Source organism: Theropithecus gelada, chromosome 2 (assembly GCF_003255815.1).
Source record: "Theropithecus gelada isolate Dixy chromosome 2, Tgel_1.0, whole genome shotgun sequence".
Taxonomy (NCBI): domain Eukaryota; kingdom Metazoa; phylum Chordata; class Mammalia; order Primates; family Cercopithecidae; genus Theropithecus; species Theropithecus gelada.
The window spans coordinates 178439285-178461606 of record NC_037669.1 but is presented as its reverse complement, the minus strand read 5'-3'; the positions used below and the strand labels follow the sequence as shown (position 1 = coordinate 178461606).

Genomic DNA, 22322 nt, shown 5'->3' with positions numbered 1-22322 from the left:
ACCTGATGATATTAATTTTAAAGACATACGGGACACTCGGGAAAATGCATCCATAGTTTGGCCCCCGCTTCACATACTGAGTGTGCTTTATTTTGCTGATTTTTCCTGAGTTTTTCTGTAAGTAGGAGATAGGAAGTTTTATAAACAAGGTGCTTCTTGATGTCAGAGATGGTGAAGTTTTAGATGTTTGTGCACAGGAGGGACCTGGAAGGCTACTGAAACCTCCAGAATCAGTATGTACATTGCTGGAAAGAGCTGCTCCTTCCAGCTCGGTTCTTGCACCAGGCAAATCCTTTAGTGGGAACCATGGGGGAGGGGAGATGCTGAAGGTAGGGAGGGTCTCGGTCTCTGCCATTTGTGTGTTCATGGAGGTGTCTGTTGACTGCAGCTCTGGAAGAGTCAGGTAGTAACTATCCCATGTGGAGTCTCACTCTGTCGCCCAGGCTGGAGTGCAGTGGCACGGTCTTGGCTCACTGCAGCCCCGCCTCCTGGGTTCAAGCAATTCTTCTGCCTCAGCCTCCCGAGTAGCTGGGAGTACAGGTGCACGCCACCACGCCCAGCAATTTTTTGTATTTTTAGTAGAGACGGGGTTTCACCATGTTGGCCAGGCTGGTCTCGAACTCCTGACCTCGTGATCCGCCCACCTTGGCCTCCCAAATTGCTGGGATTACAGGTATGATCCACTGCGCCCAGCCAGGAGAAGGGTCTTAAGCTGAAGAACATGGCATGGTTGCCATTGGTCAGGACAAGACAGGGTGCAGAAATCTGTTCACAGGCCCTGTTCATGCAGTCCAGCAGTTTGGAGCAGATGAGTCTCAGAAGACAGAGGCCTGGGGAAGGCGAGGCGATCTCAGCAGGGAGGTCCACTTCTCCACGAGGCTGTGGTCAGCTGGGGGCTTGGTGCTCATTCCTCTTTCACATGGCAGAAGGTGGGCCTGGGTAGGTACGGGGCCTTCATGGCCCTGGCCTTGGCCATCGTGTGTGGCAGTGAGGGGCTAATCCTCACCAGGGCTAAGAGGAGTCTGAGCCCCTCTTGGTAATAGCAGTGATGTGGCTATGAAAGGTGTGCTGCTCAGTCATGGAAGAGAGGGCCATAACCTCCCCTTCTTGGGCGCGTTATGCTTGTTGTTTTAATTTTCACTTTTAAATTTAGATGAAATGATTTTGCTTTTTGTTAGGACCAGCCTGTCTAGCAAAGTGCTTCAAAGAAATATTTTTTTCATGCATGTTAGTAATTCTCTTGCAGTTTGGCTGTAACTTCTGGCTGTCAGCATGAGTGAGCTGTTTCCCACGGCAGCCCCCCGTCCCCCACCCCCCCCCCCCCCCCTCCTTCCCCTTTCTCTTTTTTTTTTTTTTTTTTTGAGCTGGAGTTTCACTCTTGTTTCCCAGGTTGGAGTGCAGTGGTGTGATCTTGGTTCACTATTACCTCTGCCTTCTGGGTTCAAGAGAGTCTCCTGCCTCAGCCTCTCAAGTAGCTACGATTACAGGCACCTGCCACCATGCTGGGCTAATTTTGTTTTGTATTTTTAGTAGAGACGGGATTTCACCATGTTGGCCAGGCTGGTCTCGAACTCTTGACCTCAGGTGATCCACCCATCTCAGACTCCCAAAGTGTTGGGATTACAGGCATGAGCCACTGCAACCGGCCTCTCCTTTCTATTTCTCTTCTTGCCTGGGGTTTGGCTAAGGGTTGTTGGTGAAATCCTAGGCCCAGTTCCTCCCCTGACGAAGGAAACGTATGCTTTTGTCAACTTTACATCCTAAAGTCGAAACTTAATGAAACTATGTCAGGTAGATGGGGGTGTAGAGGCAGCAATGAAACAGGTACCTGTGTAGACAGGTGATGCCTCAGAGATGCAAGACCGGGAAGGCACCGTGAGTAGGTAAGGGCAGTGCAGTGTGTGGACGTGAGTGATTGAGAACGTGTGCAGGTGAGTGTGAATATGTGCAAATGTACCTCAGGGGTGAGTGCATGGGTGGTTATGAATGTGTGAGTGTGTAACACTCCTGACGCCTCCAGTTGTGCAAGTGTGCATGAGTTAGTATGTGAGTGTGAACATGTGTAAGCATGAATGCAAGTACCTGTGTGAGTGTGTTTATATGTATAGTGTGTGAGAGATGCATGTGTGTTTGTGGGCATCAGCGTGAGTGTGTCACATATGTAAGTGTATATGAGGGTATATATGTGTGCATTTGTGCTTCTTTTGGAAACAATGGATATATCTGAAGGATGTTAGTAGGCAATGGCTTGTCCTTCAGCCCTTCCCAGGAAGGGGCCTACACTTGCCCTATCTCCCAGCTTTGGGAGGCAAGGGTTTCACCAAGAAGCTAGCCTGGTGAGAGCGAAGATGGCGTTCCTCACGGGTTTGTTTGCTTGCTTCCCTCATTTTCCCTTTCTCCCTGTAGCACATGCTTTGATTTTTTTTTCCCTCTTTTATTGATGTTATTTTTAACATAGCAAAGAAAATATGTTCTCTCTGTGTACAATTAAGTTCACCAACACAGCAGTCAAATTGCACACTGTAGCTTCAAGAAGTTAATTAATAAACCCCAGAACCTAGGAATTAGATTTGCCTGATTCCATTCTCCAGAAGGGAAGATCTTTAAGAATGTTTCAGGATTTTATCTAACAATTTCACTTGGTTTAATGAAGCCTGATCCAGAAATATGGTTAACTGTTCCATTTAGAAAGAAAGCTGTGACTTTCAGATACAGCTGCGAGCTCCGAACAGCAGCACCTGACAAAGCCATGACCCTGTGGGAAACCAAATGTAATTTCTTTTCTACCCGGGAATGTGACCCGCAGGAATTCTTCTTAATGCTGTATGGACAGTCTTACCTGTGTATGACACAAGCTGACTTAACTGTGAAAGGCCATGCTGAGAGAACACTTGTTTAGTCTGTTGCAATTTTTTTCTAGTCTGTTGCAATTTTTAATCAGATAGTATCCCTCCAAATATGATAAAAATTTTAACTGTCTTTAGAAGACGCGTACACTCCTTAGTACACATGATTCAAACCTGTGCATTTGCATTGAAACTATTTTAGAAAGCAGTGGAAACGTTCTTTTTTTCCATCTGAGGCAGAAAGTTAGAGATGTCAGTTTGAAGTAGGTAATGTGAAAAATCATTAATGTGTCCCTATATCCTATATAATGTGATATCAATTGGTTATTCTGTCATCCTTACTGAAAAAATAAAACAGCATTCTATTCATTTCTTTGTACCAGCTCCTAAATAATGTCCTCTTCAAATATATAGTTATTTGTTTGAACAGGATGCATTTGGGAAGCTGCCTCTAGGAGACAGAAAAGCTGGCAAGCTGGCAGGTTCTCTGTGGATAAGTTGGTAGGAGCGGTAAGGAGAGAAAAGTTAAGCCTTTGTTTCATTCCAATCAATGGCATAGAGTGGATGGGGAAACTGAGGGCAAGTTACTTTGCCTTTTCATTGAAAGTTTATCCCCTTCCTTTTCTACTTCCCTCTGTGTAAGAGTGGCATGTGGCCAGGTGCGGTGGCTCATGCCTGTCATTCCAGCACTTTGGGAGGCTGAGGTGGGTGGATCACCTGAAGTCAGGAGTTCGAGACCAGCCTGGCCAACATGGCAAAACCCCATTTCTACTGAAAATACAAAAATTAGCTGGGCATGGTGGCAGGTGCCTGTAATATCACCTACTCGAGAGGCTGAGGCAGGAGAATCGCTTGAACCTGGGAGGAGGAGGTTGCAACAAGCTGAGATCATACCATTGCAGTCCTGCCTAGGTGACAGAGCTAGACTCCGTTTAAAAAAAAAAAAAAAAAGGTCAGGTGTGGTGGCTCATGCCTGTAATCCCAGCACTTTGGGAGGCTAAGGCGGGCAGATCACCTGAGGTCAGGAGTTTGAGACCAGTCTGGCCAACATGGTGAAACCCTGTCTCTAGTAAAAATGCAAAAAAAAAATAAAAATTAGGTGGCATGTGCCTGTAATCCCAGCTACTGGGGAGACTGAGGCAGGAGAATCACTTGAACCTGGGAAGTGGAGGTTGCAGTGAGCTGAGATCATGCCATTGCACTCTAGCCTGGGTGAAGAAGCGAGACTCCATCTCAAAAAAAAAAAAAAAAAAAAAAAGTGGCATGCTTGCTTGTGGAAGGGGATGCTGAAGCTCTGTATCTGCAGGTGTGTGGAGGGGGGCACACATGGCACAACGTGCTGCAGTGTGAGCCTAACTAGTCTCCTTCCTCAGCTTGAAAGGATGATTGCTCACGTTCTGACTTGCCACGAGCATTGTCTGCACAGCTGCAGTCACGGTAACATTAAATACAGGTCAAGTGGAAGACACTCCTCGAGAAGGCAGAGTCAGCACTTAATTTAAGTTGAGCATTGGCTGCTCAGAAGTGACCCTGGTTCTTCTCTCATTGGGGGAGTTTGTCTTTTGCCCCACATTAAGGAATAGGAGCAAATTTCAAGTAGAAGGATGTGAAAATAGAAATAAAGGGTTTTTTTGTGTCTTTGTTAATGTAAGGCTAGCAGCTGCTATAACAGATACTGATCCCCGTGGCCTAATTAAAGTTTCTTTCTTATTAATATAGTGGTCCGCTGTGCGTGTTGCTCAGCAGGTGGTGCTCTTCCAGGTGGTGATTCAGGGACCCAGGTTCTCCCAAGTTGTGCTGTAGGTTGTCTCCATTCCAGTGCGTGTGTGTGTGCGCATGTGTGCACACTACTGCTCACATTCTATTGGCTGAAGCTCAAACAGCCACACCCTAAGCGCAGGGAAAGCTGAGAAATATGTTCTGGATGTGACTTCTCTGGAAGGGGAGGAAAGGGATTTGTTGCTGGTAGTTTACGTCAGTGATTTTCACACTTCACCTGTAACAGATTACCTGGAAGCTTGTTAAAACCCGGAGTTTCTGATTCAGCAGGGCTCGGGTGGGGCTCAAGATTTTCCATTGTTAACAAGACCCCAGGCAACGTTGTTACTGCCGTCTTGGTGATCACACTTTGAATAGCCCTGGTTCTGACGTTTTTGCGTCTTCATTTATCCACGCTGTTCACGAGAACCAGAAATACCTTTATTAGAATGACTTGAGAGATAAGAGGGAAGAAGAGTAAAATAGATACGAGTCTTGGCCAGACCATCTGAAATATTAAAAATAATTCAAAGTGGACGATTTCTTAGAGGACTTGGAGCTTTGGAGGACTGCCACCTGGGCAGTCACGTGCTAATGAGATGGCTGCGCCTTGCTCCCTGGCAGGGGCCATAAGTAGGGACCTCTATTGCCAGGCAAAGGAGCTTTCAGCTTCATGATCTCTGTTGGAGCAGGGAGATTTGGAGAATGAAGTATGCAAGTTAGGTCCTGGAGAAGTGATATGGAAAAGTTACAAGGAAGGACTTGAGTGAGAAGCAAGCAGCTTGAGCTTGCTGGAGTAGACCCACGTCTGAACTTTGGACACAGAAGAGTTGAAGTTGGATTTTAAAATTCTTCAAGTCTCAGGAGACCTGTAACATGGGGATAACATCTGTTCTGTTAGGTTATTGTGAGAATAAATTACGTTAGAAGTTCGTAAACTTTCCTGGTTGTTGGTGCTTCTAGGTTAAAATAAGTATCTAACGGATTCATTTTTGAAGTGGTTAGTTCCAAACATCCTCATACGTATTTATGTCTAAACAACTCAGTAGCTGTTTGAAAAAAATATCAATTGAAAGAAAAATATTTTAGTTTCTTAAATAACCACAGTTACTTATTAATGGGATGTATGTACCTGTGGGTACTGCACAGCTTTTGAAACCTTGGAATCATACTGGACATTGCTGTTCTCTTTTCCTGTTCTACGTTGATGTTTTTTTAATTGCAGCACCTGCTGAAACTCTTTGCAAAAATATGATGGCATCGAAAGGAATGTAGTGCAGTGTAATATTAAAACTGTGGAAAGTCCCTGAGTTGGTAGTACAGACTGTAGGTATGTTGACTCTTGCCATGTATCCCTCAAAAATGTAAAATATATTGCTTTGCCTGTATCAGTTCACTGTATGACCCAGGTGCTTTGATGCATGGATGGAGAAGCGTGGGATTTAGTTGGTTTTTTTCTTTATTCATTCACAAGCGTTAACAGAGTAGCAATGAAGTGTGAGGCACACTGCTGGGTGCTGTGTAGAGGAAGACACTTTCCACCTCCTCAGAGTGTAGTCTAGTGGGGAAACCAGTCATTGAATCAGATAATCACACAAATGTAGACTTCAAATGGGGCCAGGGCCATAAGGGAGCATTTCAAAGTGCTACAGGAAAGAATATTTGACCTGGTCAGGAGAACTTAACATGGCGAGAAGGGGTAGGAACCATATTCCAGGCAGGGGGAGTAGCATTCTGGGCAAGTGTTTTTCGACCTGTCTGTGGTGAAGGACCTGCTTTCCCCCATCCGCCAGTTGCACTGTTATTGATTCATGACTAGTATGTAGCTTGTGTGGACCGTGTGTGTGACAGCTTCTGAACTGTTGAGACTTGTCCAACTGATCTATGCATTTGGATATTGAAACAGAGCCAAATGCAGGAAATGTTTCAAAAGGCTGTGGTGGACTGGTAACAGTTTGTAGACCAGTAGAATTTGCAGACCACACTTTGAGTAACTGCACCAGACAGTGGGAATAGCATGTGCAAAGGTCCTGTGGTAGGAAGCAACTTGGTGACTATGAAGGAAGAGAGAAAAGACACTAGTATCAGTGGAAGATGAAGTGAGAATGTAGAAAAGTCGGCAGGGGCGGGCCTCAAGGCCACAGTAAGAATCTGAGGCTCAGGTGAAGACATTTCCATCCTGGTGGAGAAGGGGAAATTGGCTTGACTACTTCCTAGGTCATAGCCTGAGAAAAATAACAGGCCAGATGTTTGGCTACAAAGATTCATTGTGTGATTTAAGCAAATTGCAGTTCTTCTTCTTTTACCATGGATGTAGAGTTCAGTGGCATTTCAACGTCTCAGAGCAGGGGGAATCCTTGCCTTCATGCGAATGGGCCTGCTGGAGCGTGTCCATGTGGTTGCAGAAGCACCTGCAGTTCCATGACGGATGCTGCCATGTGCTCAGGCTCCTTATGGTACCCATGCCACTGGCAGGAAGTTGGAGACCAAGCTTGCTGCTGCTATCTGGGTGTGAAACTACCTCTCCTGGAGGCCTTGTGAATTTCACCTGTTCCTGTGAATTTATATGGAGCATGTTGCAAGAGGCTGTGTTGCAGTGCTTCTGCCGGTCTCTGTCATTCTGAGGTTTAATGTATCCATGAATACTGGGTGAAGTGTGGGCATGGCACCAAATCCTGAGTGGTCCTGGCCCTTGCCCGTAAGTGCCCCATTATGAACTCCACTCTGATTTAAGAATTCAGTGCTCTCTCCCTACTCAGGCTAACTTTGGGCATCTGGGAGGGACTTTTGCTTTCCAGCTTCATGGATGTGGAGTCTTGATGTTGACTTCTGGATCACTTTGCTGTTCTCTGCTTTGCTGTGCAGAATAGGGTAGGAGAGAAAAATGATGTACTGTGGTTTCTCTGTGCAGGTACTTCGTACTGGATTTCGAGGCTGGCATCCTGCAGTATTTTGTGAATGAGCAAAGCAAACACCAGAAGCCTCGAGGAGTCCTGTCTTTGTCTGGAGCCATAGTGTCCCTGAGCGATGAAGCGCCTCACATGCTGGTCGTGTACTCTGCTAATGGAGAGATGTTTAAACTGAGAGGTGCGTTCTTCTCCCGGTAACTTTTCAGACAGGCCTCGCGGGCTACATTTATAGTTGCCATGGTGATGGCTCTCTTGTTTTTTGATTTTTTGTTTTTGTAAATTGCCTTTGACAGTTTGCTGTGTTTGGAGGACTCTGTGGTGACACACACTGCCCCTCTTATCCCTGGGGTGGGGAGGTGGAGCTGATGTTAGGAATTACTTGTCCTAATTAACTGAGGAATTAAGGACAAAGGAAAGGTGAGTGATTGCCAAAGCAGCACGCCTTAGGACTTCGAAGATCTTAAGCGTTAGCTCAGTATATTTTCTTTGACCTAATAGTATGAATCTTCACTAAGTGCCCTGTGAGGGCTGTGCTATAAGGGCAAAATAAGCCCTTTAAGGGTGCGAGTGTCTTCCTCCCAAAGTTTCTCTAGAACCATTTCTTGTTAAAGTGCCCCTTTGAGTTTTGTTCAATCCACTGTTGTAGAGCCTGGTGAGAATGGAGTTAATGTCCCTTTGTATGCTTTCTTCCCTTTTCTTTGCTTCTTGAAAATGGATATCTTTGCTTTAGTAAAGGAAAAAATAACATGGATACCTGCCCAGCATCCCAGAGATGAGGATGACTTTCCAGGGAGCCCAGCATTCACCCTCAAGACACATCCATTGCACAGAGATGTCAGACTTGTAATAGAATTACAGTGTAATTTGATTGCGAGATCATTCTACCAGGATCTGTTATGGTTGCATTGCTGTGATTCTTCTGCCACTTTTCTTCTAATAAAATAATGAAGCGAAACAACAAATCCAAATGCCCACATGTGCGTGCCCGCACACACACACACACGGACACGCAGAGTCTATATTATTTATCAAGGCCTGAGGAAAAGTAGTATGTATTAAGTATTGAGAGGTGGTTGAAAATTCTCCCTTTTTCATGCAACATTTTCTTTTGACTAAGTAAGAGCTAAGGATGAAGAAATGGCCGCTTGCTCTCTGTTCGTGACCGTGATGAGTTGCCTCTGCAAAGTCCGACTTTGGGTCTACATTCCTCACCTCTCAGCCCAATTTTCACCATTCTTCTGCCAAGCTTTACTACCCAAGAGATGGAATAAGCTAATGTTTATTATCTATATACAAGTCATATTTCAGAATCTATAAAACAATCCAAAAACCTAGGAAGTAAAAATGTCTATAGTTGATACAATTTTTTCAGGAATGTGATAAGATTCATGTTCTCTTGAGATTCATGCCGTGTGCATTCCAGCTGGCTAGATTTATATGGCCCTTGGCTTTGCTTTGCCATTTATTGCTTGATAAATTGTCAGTGCAGAAACAATAGCAGACCAAAAACCTAATGGCACTTTCCACCCTGCCTGTGGTTTATAAAATGACACAAACCCATACAAAAGAAAAATCCAACTAATTTGGCAATTGAGCCATCTTGTTTTGCCATTGAATCATTAATATCCTTTGGATTATGAAGCCCTAGGTTTTTTTTAGAGGGCAATTTTAATAGCAAATATAGAGGTTTTATGATCTGCATGGAATAATTGCAATGGCTAAATTTAGCTAACGCTTAACTGTAAAAAAAAGTCAGGATAAATTTCTGCATGTTTATGGCTTGTTCTTAGCCCATCCCACAAGGAACTGGCTGTTGGTGTCTCATTTCACATCTTACCTGCACATAGTAGGAGTTGGATCATGAGATCATGAGACGCACAGCTTTTGGGAGTATTTCTGATGCAAAGCCTTTGGATAGTACTGCCCCAAACTGGCAATTCTAATTTCTGCAAAGTCCTTTATCTTTGGAAGTTCATTTCACCTGGCACACTCTGTAAATCAGACTTGTGCAACAGGCCTCTTGACAGACAAATCATTTGGGATTTGTGGGAGCCGTCTTCATGCCTTAAATGGGACTAAGCCAAAGAATTTCCCATTTAGTAACTCTAGATTTCTTCACCTGAAAGTTCAAGCCGAAGTCAGGTTTGATGGACAAATGACACTTAGGCTCAGTTTTGTAAACAGTTATAATTTCCAGGGAATCATTTTTTTTTCCATAGTCAACATGTATGCAGCTAGTGTTATATTTATGCAGTTATTTATGTGGTTAAATTGATGATTTAGATTTCATTAGAACCTGTTGTGTGCCCATGATATTTAAGAATAACTTTATATATATTATTTGAGAGGTAGGTTATAGACAGAAGGATATGATTGTACAACATGACTACTTGCACTTTAACATCTCTTTGGGGGAAGTTTGAGGCTCTCTAAGGCAGCATTTGGTATCTTGCTCTTTCCAATCGTATGAATCTTTGAGAACATACTAAAATGGTAATTCAACTGAATGCTTATTTTGTACATGCTAGTGACACCACAATACAGCCCTGGTAGACAGCAAAAGGGCCTGAAAAAGTGCCCTTTGAGGCCAGGCTCAGTGGCTCACGCCTGTAATCCCAGCACTTTGGGAGGCCGAGGCGGGTGGATCACGAGGTCAGGAGATCGAGACCATCCTGGCTAACACGGTGAAACCCCGTCTCTACTAAAAAATACAAAAAATTAGCCGGGCGTGGTGGTGGGCGCCTGTAGTCCCAGCTACTCTGGAGGCTGAGGCGGGAGAATGGTGTGAACCTGGGAGGCGGAGCTTGCAGTGAGCGGAGATGGCACCACTGTACTCCAGCCTGGGTGACAGAGTCAGACTCCGTCTCCAGAAAAAAAAAAAAAAAAAAAAAAAGATGTGGTTTGATACTCATATTAGCTACACAAGGTTAGAGGCATTTGAAAATAAGCATGTGGTTCCTTCCCTGCTGCCTTTTAAAAGAAGTATTATAGAAACGATTTTTTTCAGAGGAGGTTAAAAAATGGCAAAATTATTCTTATAATGGGTATTTCAGAATCAATTTTTCATATGACTCAAGAGAGGATGTTCTGTGGAGAGTCAGTGCAGTCTCTGTTTTGGTGTAAGTGCAGGCCGCTTGAGAATGCTGTGATCTGTGCTCGCTTCCCCACCTTCTCGCTACCTCTCACTCCCCAGGCTCCCCACCCCCTTAGGTGGGTGTAGAAATAAGTTGGATGTGTTTTGGAACAACCTCTGCAATCATTTCTTTCTCTGTTTTCTCTATTTTAGCTGCTGATGCAAAAGAGAAACAATTCTGGGTGACTCAGCTTCGAGCTTGTGCCAAATACCACATGGAAATGAATTCTAAGGTAAGTCACTGTGAGAAAGGAAGGAGGCATTCGAATAACCAGCATGGCTTTCAGCCCCCTTATTTGTTTCTATGGGGCAGGTGTTTTTCATGTTATTTTTAAAGTTGCCCACTGCAGTGAAATTCCTACTTGTCCTGCTGCACATCAATTTAAAGTCGGGAGAAATGCAGTAGGATTTTCTTGTAGGTAGAATACAAAGGCATGCAGACACTGTGGGAACCAAATCTGGAGAGACACTTTTGCATTCTCTTGTCACTTTAGGCAGCTGTTAATTGGTCTATTGTGAAGCTCTGGGGGATGATTTCATTGTGGAGGCAGAGTTGTCAGATTCACCGTTGGTGAAGACTAGTAGCCATCACCGATCCTTAAATAAAACCTAGTCCCCGAATTGCTTATGCACTTTGCAAGGAGCTTCTGCATTCCTAGTGTATAAAAATGTTCTCGGGTAATTTGGCATCCAAGTATGATTTATTCTCTCCTGCGGACCTCGTGAGATCTTGTGTTAGGTGTACAGGAAGGAGGTAGGAGGTGGACATTTTCACGGATTATTGTGGAGGATTTACAGTCACTACAATACAGGAAATAATTTTAAAATGCATTTATCTAGGGCAATAAATATTTGTTAAAATTAATGTTCCAAGGGCTACTCCTTTATATCATTAGTTCAAATACAGTTATTGTAGTCAACAGCTATCTTTTTCCATATTCCATGCATCTGGTAGAAAGAGCCACACTTCAAACTTCTGATGATTCCATCTACTAGAACCTGCCTGCTTTCCGGGTCAGGGGCATGTGAAATGTCTTTCTTAGATACACCTGGCTGTTCTGCCTCCAAATACAAACGCAAATAATTTCTTCATCTTTTTTTTTTTTTTTTTTTTTTAAGAGACACCCCCTTTTCCTTAACTTGGTTAGGACAGTGGCACTTACCTGTAATGCCTCACTTAACTTGCCCTAAGCCGAATCTTCAGGAACTGTAGGTACAGCCCTAATTCTAAAGCATTTTCCTCCAACTGGCCTTCTTTATTTTCCAGGAATTATAGTAGTAGTTCTCAACATTTAATTGGTACTTTATATACATGTAGGAAGTGCAATTTGTTTTTGTCTTTTTATATGTGTCTTTACTTTTTATAAACCAGAACGGAAGAGGGTAAAACTAAAAGGACTTATCCCCACCTATTGTCCTATGTGCTCATTAGAGATAGTTGCTCTTAACTGTTCTTGCATATCTTTCTAGTAAATTTAGGCATGTGTTAGTATGTCTTGGTATGTGTATATAACTATCTACATAAATACATGTTTTTATACAAATGGGATCACATGCATACTGTTCTCCTTTTTTTTTTTTTTTTCCTTAACATATTTTGGAGATCTTTTTATATTAGGCACATGGGTTTACTTGCACTCCTTTTTGGATGGCCAGATGGTGTTCTTAGGAATGGATGTCAGTGCTTTATTTAAGTCTTCTACTAATGGAAATTTAGAGTTGTTTCCTTATTGTTGTTGTCACGTATAATGCTGTAGTGTGTGACGTCTTTGTGCATATATATTCTTATGCCTCTAGGTGTATATCTGTAGGATGAATTTATACCAGTGGAATTGCTGGATCATAGAATGTGTCTTTGAAATTTTCATAGACGTTGATAAATTGTCTTCTACAACAGTTGCCCTTATTTGTATTCCCACCACTTCTGTAAGGGTTTGTTTCCCCCTCTCATTAATGGGTGTTACTAACATTCAGGTTTTTCTATTCTCACAGATCAAAATTGGATACCTCATTATTTTTATTTTCATGTCTAAAATCATGACTGGGGCCAAGTATGTCTTCAGTTGCTTATTGGCCATTCTTAAAATTAATGCAAACTGCCAATTTGTATCCTTTACTTGTTTTTCTATTGAGCTCATTTTTTCTTCTTCATTTGTAGTAGCTCTTTGTGTACAAAGGATTTTTTTTTGGCCTGTCATTTGTACTGTTGATATTATCTCCTAGTATACAATTTGTATTTTGAGTTTGAATAAAATTTTTGCTTTGTAGAATATTTAAGTTTTTGCAGTCAAGTTTATGAGTATTTTTATTTTTGGCTTTTAGTTTTGTATGATATTTAGAAAGGGTATCTCTGGTCCAAAATTATGAAAATATTCTTCACTGTTTTCAAGGAGTTTATAGGTTAATTACTATATTTAAATCACTGATTCATCTGGAATTTATTTTGGGAGTGGGAATGGAGGTAGGGGAACCAACTTTAAGTACCTTAATATTTTGATGAATCATTGTAGAGAAGGAAAATTAAAGGCTTCCTAATGGTAGTTAAAAAAAAAAAAGAATTTGAAGATTCTTGGAAGCAGAGTTTGAATTCCTGATATATTCTCTGGTTAGCTTCAGGAATACTGACTAATCTATTAATATTAGAATCAAAACAAATAATTTAGAAGTTTAGGCCTGGAGAATTTCTTATTTGAGAAATGGAGATGAAAGTGCTATTACCACTCATTTATATCCTAGCTAGCATGATCAACTAGGGAATAATAATTTTAAAACTATGAACAGACCTTATTATGCAATGACAGCATTATCAAACTCAAAGCTGCTTAAGCAGAAGTTAAATAGTGAAAACGAAGATAGGCTCAAAGTGAATATAAACTTGATATCTAGTCAACTATAGTATTGCTGCTTAATTTGCATCATGGTTATTAGGAATATATGCCAAGCCTCCTCTTCACCGTGTTTCTTCTTTATTCTCAGCAGATCAGATCCCTTTACAGTAGACTATAGAGAATACTTTCCCTACAGCTGCTTGGAATTTTGCCTTTTAAAAACTCTCATGTAGGCCGGGCGCGGTGGCTCAAGCCTGTAATCCCAGCACTTTGGGAGGCCGAGACGGGCGGATCACGAGGTCAGGAGATCGAGACCATCCTGGCTAACACGGTGAAACCCCGTCTCTACTAAAAATTACAAAAAACTAGCCGGGCGAGGTGGCGGGTGCCTGTAGTCCCAGCTACTCGGGAGGCTGAGGCAGGAGAATGGCGTGAACCCGGGAGGCGGAGCTTGCAGTGAGCCGAGATCCGGCCACTGCACTCCAGCCTGGGTGACAGAGCAAGACTCCGTCTCAAAAAAAAAAAAAAGAAAAAAAAAACTCTCATGTAAAATCGTGTTCAGGGTGGGAAAAAAAAAATGAAATCGTGTTCCCTGGAACAAATATTAGGCAGGTAAAATGGTGCTGTAATTCAAACTCATTTTAGTAAGAACTACAGGATAGCCAAATGCATAGAACTGTAGAGCTGAAAAAGGCTTTAAGGATGACCCAGCCAGTGGTTTCAAAACCCAGACCTGCCTTAGTCACTACCTGATGAAGTTTTTCCCCAGTCCAGAGTGAAATGAGAAAAACAAGGAGGACATTATTCCCAAAGATAACTTTATTCAAAATAAATGACTAAGAATAATGTTGCTTTGCTTTTGGATGGTTAAAATATTCCTTTTTATTGTACAAGATGGTAGAATAGAATATTGATTGCATTTTTAAAAAATTGACTTTTATTGGAGTATAATTTGCATGCAATAAAATTTACTCTTTTTAAGCGTAAAGTTCAATGAGTTTTGACAAATATATAGAGTCGTGGAACCACCACTGTACTCACAATTCCGCCCTGCCAGCAGCAGGTTCCCTTATTACCCCCTTTATGATCAGTCTCCTTGCTGACTCCTCCGCAACTGGCAACTACAAGAAAATTTTAGTTTCATTGGCTTTAATTGTGAATGAGAACATTTTTAAAGGCCAGACTTGATGGAAACTTACAATATTTTCAATAGTATTTGGATTATTTTTTTTTTCCTGGACAAGGAAGGTGGATTCATTTGTGGAGATGACTTGTATAATAGCTTATGAGTCTGCTGTGATGCTAATTGGGCTTTAGTAGCTTCTTCTCTGACCTTTCATTCCTGAAGGATAAATGTGTGACAGACAGTGATGCTTATCACTTCCTCAAGTAGCACTTGGCAGCCACCTAGACAATGGTGGGGGAGGTGGAATGTGGTGCTTCAAAACCTGATGGAGCTCAGGGATTGCCTTTTTTGGTTCAGGTGGCTGTTTTCTGACTGGCATTCCCCATCCTTACTGCAAATGTATTCTTAGTGCCAGCTCATCTCTAACAACTTGCAAAGGACCTTTTTTTTCTACCATGGAAGTAGCATTTTAAAAGATTATGAATATTACCTATACACCATATAAAACATTCAGAAGATAGGAAAGTATTTTAAAAGGTCACCCCAGACCCCACCCCCAGACATAATCTGATGCTACCATTTGGGTTTGCGGAATCCCTCCAGGCACTTTTTAATGTGGGAAAATGTAGAGACACACATGACTCCATTTGGAGGTCCATCCTGCCCATCTTTTTTTTCTGTACATTCATATGTACAGAACTTGTACACGTTTCGTTTTCATGGGCAGTTTACATCTCTGTGAGGAGGGACTAGGAAGACCAGGCTTTGACCATAGACCTGTTCTATGTTTGGGCTGTTTTATTTTTAAAGCGACTGTGAGAATGTTTGATTGGGGGCCTGTTTCTTAGAACATTTTGGGGATCTCTCTTGTGTTTTCAAAAGAGAGTCAGCCACTTGCCCTTCTCTCTGGGTCATTTCTGATCCCTTGTTCCACCTCCCTCCCTCCCTCCCTCCCTTCTTCCCTCCCTCCCTCACTTCCTCCCTCTCTCCCTCCCTCCCTCATTTCCTCCCTCTCTCCCTCCTTCCCTTCCTCCTTCCTTTCTCCCTCCCTTCCTCCCTTTCTCCCTCCCTTCCTCCCTTTCTCCCTTCCTTTCTCCCTTCCTTTCTCCCTTCCTTTCTCCCTCCCTTTCTCCCTCCCTTTCTCCCTCCCTTTCTCCCTCCCTTCCTCCCTCCCTTCCTCCCTCCCTTCCTCCCTCCCTTCCTCCCTNCCTTTCTCCCTCCCTTTCTCCCTCCCTTTCTCCCTCCCTTCCTCCCTCCCTTCCTCCCTCCCTTCCTCCCTCCCTTCCTCCCTCCCTTCCTCCCTCCCTTCCTCCCTCCCTTCGTCCATCCTTTTCTCCCTCCCTTCCTCACTCCCTTCCTTTCTCTTCCTTTCTTTCCTTTCTATTTCTTCTTGTCTACTCTGCGCCCAGGCTGGAGTGCAGTGCCGTGATCTTGGCTCACTGCAACCTCTGCCTCCCAGCTTCAAGCAATTCTCCTAGTAGCTGGGATTACAGGTGCGCACCACCATGCCTGGCTAATTTTTTGTATTTTTAGTAGAGACGGGGTTTCACCATATTGGCCACGCTAGTCTCAAACTTCCGACCTCAAGTGATCCACCCTTCTTGGTTTCCAAAGTGCTGGGATTACAGGCGAGAGCCACCGTGCCCCGCCTGTGTCCTGTTCTTGATTAACTCCAAGTGGGAAGTTGAGAAAATAAAGGGAAGTGTTTCCTGGTATTTTACGTATCTAACAGTATGGAAAGCACGGCAACTTCTTTTCCCCATCTATGGATAAAAAAGCGAGAAAATGTAGATATATGTAGATGTATTTGAAATAGTTTACAATACTCATCGCATTAGAAATCCTTTCTCTGGGCTTCTAGGACCCCGGGTCTGACTGTCCCCTGGCGCTTACTAATGACTTAGTTTCCCATCTCCTGTGCTTGACCCTGTGCTGACTGAGACCAAACAGTGGTGGCCACACTGAGGATAGCAGTAGGTGCCTGTGAATCTTCATCTGTGTAAAGAGTTTGAAGACACTGTGGTTAGATTGGCTTATGGTTAGGGCTTATTGTCCTTGCTAGGTAATTCTAAATTAAAATGCAAATTTTAGGATAGTCTTATGCAAATTTGGTCATGGAGGAATATGATTGTCTAAGACAGGACTTTACATTCATTATAAGTCATAGGGGGTCTTGAATGAACAGCAAAAGATACTGAGTTTTGAGGAGTGTATATATTAATAGCCATGCTGGAAGCTGCCCAAATCACAGATTTTTTAGGTTTTTTCTTTTTCCCCATCCCCTTACAATGATAATTGCACATTAATTCACATGTGGCCTCGTGGTAGTAAGAGCCCTGTCTTACCCCTGTCCACTGGGTAGCTCTTGCTCACCCCTTCTAGCTGTGAGGGACCTGCCTGTGTTTACAGAACTTCCAATGATAGCTGACACCGGTGATATTCCCTAACTCTCCTCCCCCGCCGTTGTCGTGGCATCTGTACTCCCCAAGCATGTCGGGGCTTTAGTCAGGGCATGTTAGAGCATTGGACGGTGAGAAAGGAGGCCTTAGGGAGATGGGCTGACTTGGCACCCGGGCTGACACTGGTTGGTTCCACATCCACTCTGACTCAGGAGAGCATGCGCTGTGGGTGTCTTCTGTCCTGAAGACTGTGTGTCCTGAAGCCACTGTTCCCACTTATGTGGTTGAGTGCACAGGAGTGTATGGATAGGTTGAGAGGCTAACTGATAGACCTCGCCCCTGCTTGCCAAGTGCAGACACCACCCCTGTTTGGGGACATTGAGAGACCTTACTTGGCGAGGTCTAGGGGATGGGTGGGCTGCTTCCGGGGAATTAAAGGGTTTGTTTGTTGGGGTGGGAAGGAGGAGACAGGAGTGGGGAATTCTATCCATAGCAATATGTGAAGAGTGAGGTGATTTGAAGCTGTTTAATTGTTCCTCCCGCCAGTCTAGGTTTCTGATGGTGAAACACTACAACTTTATTGACTCTTTCCTGCCCGGGGGTGTGAGCCAGAGGGCTTTGGAGAGGTGCTTTGATGTTTTGGTTAGGATGCAACACAACAGGAAGCAAGATGAACCCGGTGACATCTGTAGACTCTGAAACCATGTGGTTACGAGGGATTTCAGAAGTCATCTAGCCCAACATCCTGGTTCATCCAACTACTTGGAAAGAAAAATGCACACCAAAATCTTTACGCTTATACTAAGTAAAGATTGATTCTACTCAAAACAACACCCAATTTTATTCTTTTAGAGAGGGTACTGCTGGCAACTCATTGGCTGAATTCTCAGATTTTTGGTGGCAATGACAAATGACACTGAATACCTCTTTTATATGATTAAGCAATTTTAGGGTCTCTCAGAACAATTTGAAATCATTCGGAAGTAACGGAATGATTAAAATGTTGTGTCTTAGTCTGTTTGGGCTTCTGTAACAAGCTACCGTAGACTGGATACTTACAAACAACATGAGCTCTTCTCTCATAACTGAATCACCTCCCAGAGGCCCACCTTCTAACGCTGTCACCTTAGGGGTTAGGCTTTCAACAGATGAATTTTGGGGGAGACACAAGCCTTCAAACCATAGCAGATGGAAAGGGATTCCAAACTCCCTTTGCTGCATTTGTCTAAGAACAGTAGATGAAAAGGGATAAGAAAATACAGATTCTAGAACTATGCTGTCCAATATGGAGACCTCTAGCTACATGAGACTACTTACATTTAATCGAAATAAGATTTAAAACTTATTTCTTCAGTGGCACACGTTTCAAGTGCTCAGCAGCCACCTCTGACTGATGGCTGCTTATTGGACAGCACAGATGTAGAACGTTTCCATTATCACAGAAAGTTCTGTTGGATGGAGCTGGTAAAGCTTCCAGTATTACTTAATGGCTTCTAAGAAGGGAATTTACCAATATCTCGTTTTGTCTCCTGCACGATGAACAGCTCTTTTAATCTACAGAGGTTTAATGGAGCTCCCTCACCCCTCCTGTCCCTCCCTCCCTTCTTTCCTTCACCCTTTCTATTGGGAGTCCTGGTTTTCTCTAGGACCTCAGCATTAAATGCTTGATCACTTTTACTTGTCCACTTGCCTCACCTGTGCAACAGGAACATAGGCCTTACTGATCTGAAGGCAGGAGCTAATGTTCTGTGTGGTCCAGGTCAGCTGCTTGTTCACCCCACTGGAGCCATTTATGGAGCAGACATCTCAGATGCTGCTTTAGTGAAGGACAAAGGAGCAAGGAAGACTGCTAGTTGGTGCCAGTCCCTAGCTTGAACAATCGTTAGTGGCACCAAACTTCCTAAGGCAAGTCCAAAACTTGATTTTGGCATTAAATGCCCACTCATTTCGGGTCCAGTTTCTTCCCCTCTATCCCTACCCATCGTTCAGTCAATGTTCTAGACAAACAACTCCCCAGGCACCCTGCACACCTCCATGCTTCCTTGCCTTTGTCACTGATGTTTCCTTTGCTGGGAATGCCTTTCCCTCTCCCTCCCTTGTGGTTTTTAAAGCTCATATACTTTATATGGGTCGGGTGCGGTGGCTCGCGCCTGTAATCCTAGCAGTTTGGGAGGCCAAGGCGGGTGGATCACGTGAGGTCAGGAATTCAAGACCAGCCTGGGCAACATGGTGAAACCCTGTCTCTATCAAAAATACAAAAATATGCCGGGTATGGTGGCATGTGCCTGTCCTACCAGCTACTCAGGAAGCTGAGGCAGGAGAATTGCTTGAACCCATGAGGCGGAGGTTGCAGTGAGCCAGATTGCACCACTGCATTCCAACTCCAGCCTGGGCAATAGAGTGAGACTCCGTCTCAAAAAACAGAAACAAAAACAGAAAGCCCTTTACACTTCTGTGATGCCTTCCTGACCTTCCCAGGCAGCATGGCCTTCTCTCTGTGCTCCCATATATACCAGTACTCACTGGTATTATAGCCATCTTATTGTGCCCTCATGGCCCATCGTGTGTCCTCGGAGGCCTGGGACTGTGGGGAAATCATACTGCATCCTCTGCATCTGGCACTGTCATGACACATGGGGGTGAACATAAACCACTTAGTGCATGTTCAGTACTCAACAAATATCAACCCTGCTTCTTCCTCCTTCTTCTCCTTTACCTGTGAGTAGTAGTATTAGTACCAGTATTAGTAACAGTAGTAGTATTAGTACCAGTATTAGTAACAGTAGTAGTATTCGTAGTAGTGGTGTTGGATTTGGGTTCCTCAAAAAACTAGATCCAAGATACCACATTTTATTTTTCTAAATATTATTGTTGTGTATTTGATCAAGCATAAGAATTTTTTTATATAGAGAGAACTATTAGCCAGTAGCTGAAAATCAGTAAAGATGAATAAGCAAAATGTTTCTTGATTTTTTTACTTTTTTAAAGAGAGAAGAAACTTAACAGTCATAAGGAACACATTTTTAGGAAAAGGAAATAATAGTAAATGGCATCTTTGAACACATTGCTATGTGGCAGGTACTATGCTAAGTACTTTTCTTGGATTATCTTGTGTATTTCTCACAACAGCCCTATGAGGCAGGCACTGCTATGACCACATTTTCTAGGTGAGGACACTGAGGCACAGAGTAGATTTGTGATAAGCCCAAAGTTGCATAGCTAACAAGTGGCTCTTATCTTTTCTTAAAATTTAAGATATAATTCACATACTGTAAAATGTACTCTTTTAAAGTGTGTAATTCAGTGGTTTTTAGTATGTTTTCAAAATTGTACAACCACTACCACTATCTTATTCCAGAATATTTTATCATCCCTAAAAAAGTCCCCTGTTTCCATGAGCAGTCAGTCACTCCCCATTTCTATCCACCCTCTCTTCCCAGCCCCTGGCAACCACTAACCACTGTCTCTATGGATTCACCTGTTTTGGATATTTCATTTAAATGGATTGTATGCAATATTGTAGCTTTTTGTGTCTGGCTTTTTTCACTTAGCATAGTGTTTTCAAGGTTCATCCATGTTATAGCATAAATCAGTACTTCATTGCTTTTTTATGACTAATATTCCATTGTATGGACATGACATAATTTTTAATCCCTTCATTAGTTGGTGCATATTTGGGTTGCTTTTGCCTTTTGGCTATTATGAATAATGCTGCTGTGAACATTTGTATGCCAGTTTTTGTGTGAGTTTGTTTTAAATTCTTTTGGGTGTATATTTAAAAGTGGAATGACTGGGCCATATGGTAATTCTATGTTTAACTTTTTAAGGAACAACCAGACTGGTTTCCAAAGCAGCTGCACCATTTTACATCCCTATCAGCAATGTATGGGGTTCCAATTTTTCCATATCCTTGCCAACATTTGTTAGTATAGCAGCCATACAAGTGGGTGTGAAGTGATACCTCCTTGTAATTTTGATTTGCATTTCCCTAATGAATGATGTTAAGTATCTTTTTATATGCTTAGTGGCCATTCATATATACTCTTTGGAGAAATGCATATAAAAATCTTTTGTCTTTTTAAATTCATTTATATTGTATCGAGTCATGTGAGTTATTTATATGGTCTTGATAGTTAGACCTTTATCAGATACATAATTTGCAAGCATTAGCTCCCATTCTTTTTTTAATTTTCTAAAAACAAAGCATTACATTTTAATGTTGAATTTGTTCATGATAGTTAAGTTCTAGGGTGGAACACAGACATCTTTTATTTCAGCACTGTCTTAACGCAGGATTTGTTTATTTTGGTAATTTATTGTTGTTAGAATTAAACCAGGCTTCAGTCTTTCCAAGTTTGATTTGAGCTTATACTTTGCATGTCTATGTGTGGTCCTTTTGTCTCAGGCTGGGGCAGATTAAAGATAGCCACAGATTCTTTGAAACTTTCCTGTCAGCATTGCTATCAAAAAGGTAGGTGCTATTTTTTTCTTTGTAAATTTTTTTTTTAACTTTTGAGGGTACGTAATGTATATATTTATGAGGTACATGAGATACTTTGATGGAGGCATGCAATGCATAAAGGGGCTATTTCTGAGCCTGGCGTGTGGCAGCTTTGACCAAAAGTCAAAGTACCACTGATGGTTCCACGCGTGGGCTGTAAGAAGACTTGGCTCAGAACCCTGAGCCACCCTGTAAATATTTACTACCCTACTGGAGAGACCCCAGTGCGAGGCTCTAAGAATACATGAAGGGACACAGCAAAATCCAGGCTTCCAGCTGCCCCTCTCAACGCACCGGGATATGCCCAAGGCCTTCATGACCCCTCCAGACAAGTCTAGCTACTGGCCAACTACCACTGAGTGACCCAAGGTGATGCCACCCAGAATAGAAAGAATCACCCAAGGGAGACCGGCCTCAGTTCCTGACACATGTTGAGAGAAAAGAAAATAGTAGTCACTTTTAACCTCTCGTTTTGGGGTAGTTAGGCAGTAATAGAAAACCAGTACAAAACTGCCAAGGGAATGGTTAGTGTCACCAAAGAGGCCAGTAATATTAATGGTATTAATCAATTTTTGAACGATGATACAAGCTAAAATGTAAATTCTGAGTTTTTAGTTCTATATACAATCAGTCCTCTGTATCTGTGGGTTCTGCCTTTGTGGATCCAACCAACTCTGGATCAAAAATATTCTAAAAAAATTGCATCTGTTTTGAACATGGATAGACTTTTAATCTTGTCATTATTTTCTAAACAATACAAGTAACTGTTTACATAGCATTTACATTGCATTAGACGTAAGTAATTTAGAGATGATTTACAGT

At 42.7% G+C, this 22322-nt stretch overlaps 1 protein-coding gene across 3 annotated transcripts in view; it reads left to right on the top strand.

The window, feature by feature from the left end:
• Positions 1 to 22322, top strand: part of OSBPL10 (oxysterol binding protein like 10) — a 328230-nt gene that overhangs the window by 96125 nt on the left and 209783 nt on the right. For all 3 annotated transcript variants that reach the window (XM_025376268.1, XM_025376267.1, XM_025376266.1), the window contains exons 2-3: positions 7516 to 7691; positions 10800 to 10879. In XM_025376268.1, the coding sequence (XP_025232053.1) occupies positions 7516 to 7691; positions 10800 to 10879 (256 nt within the window). The remainder of the gene's footprint in view (positions 1 to 7515; positions 7692 to 10799; positions 10880 to 22322) is intronic.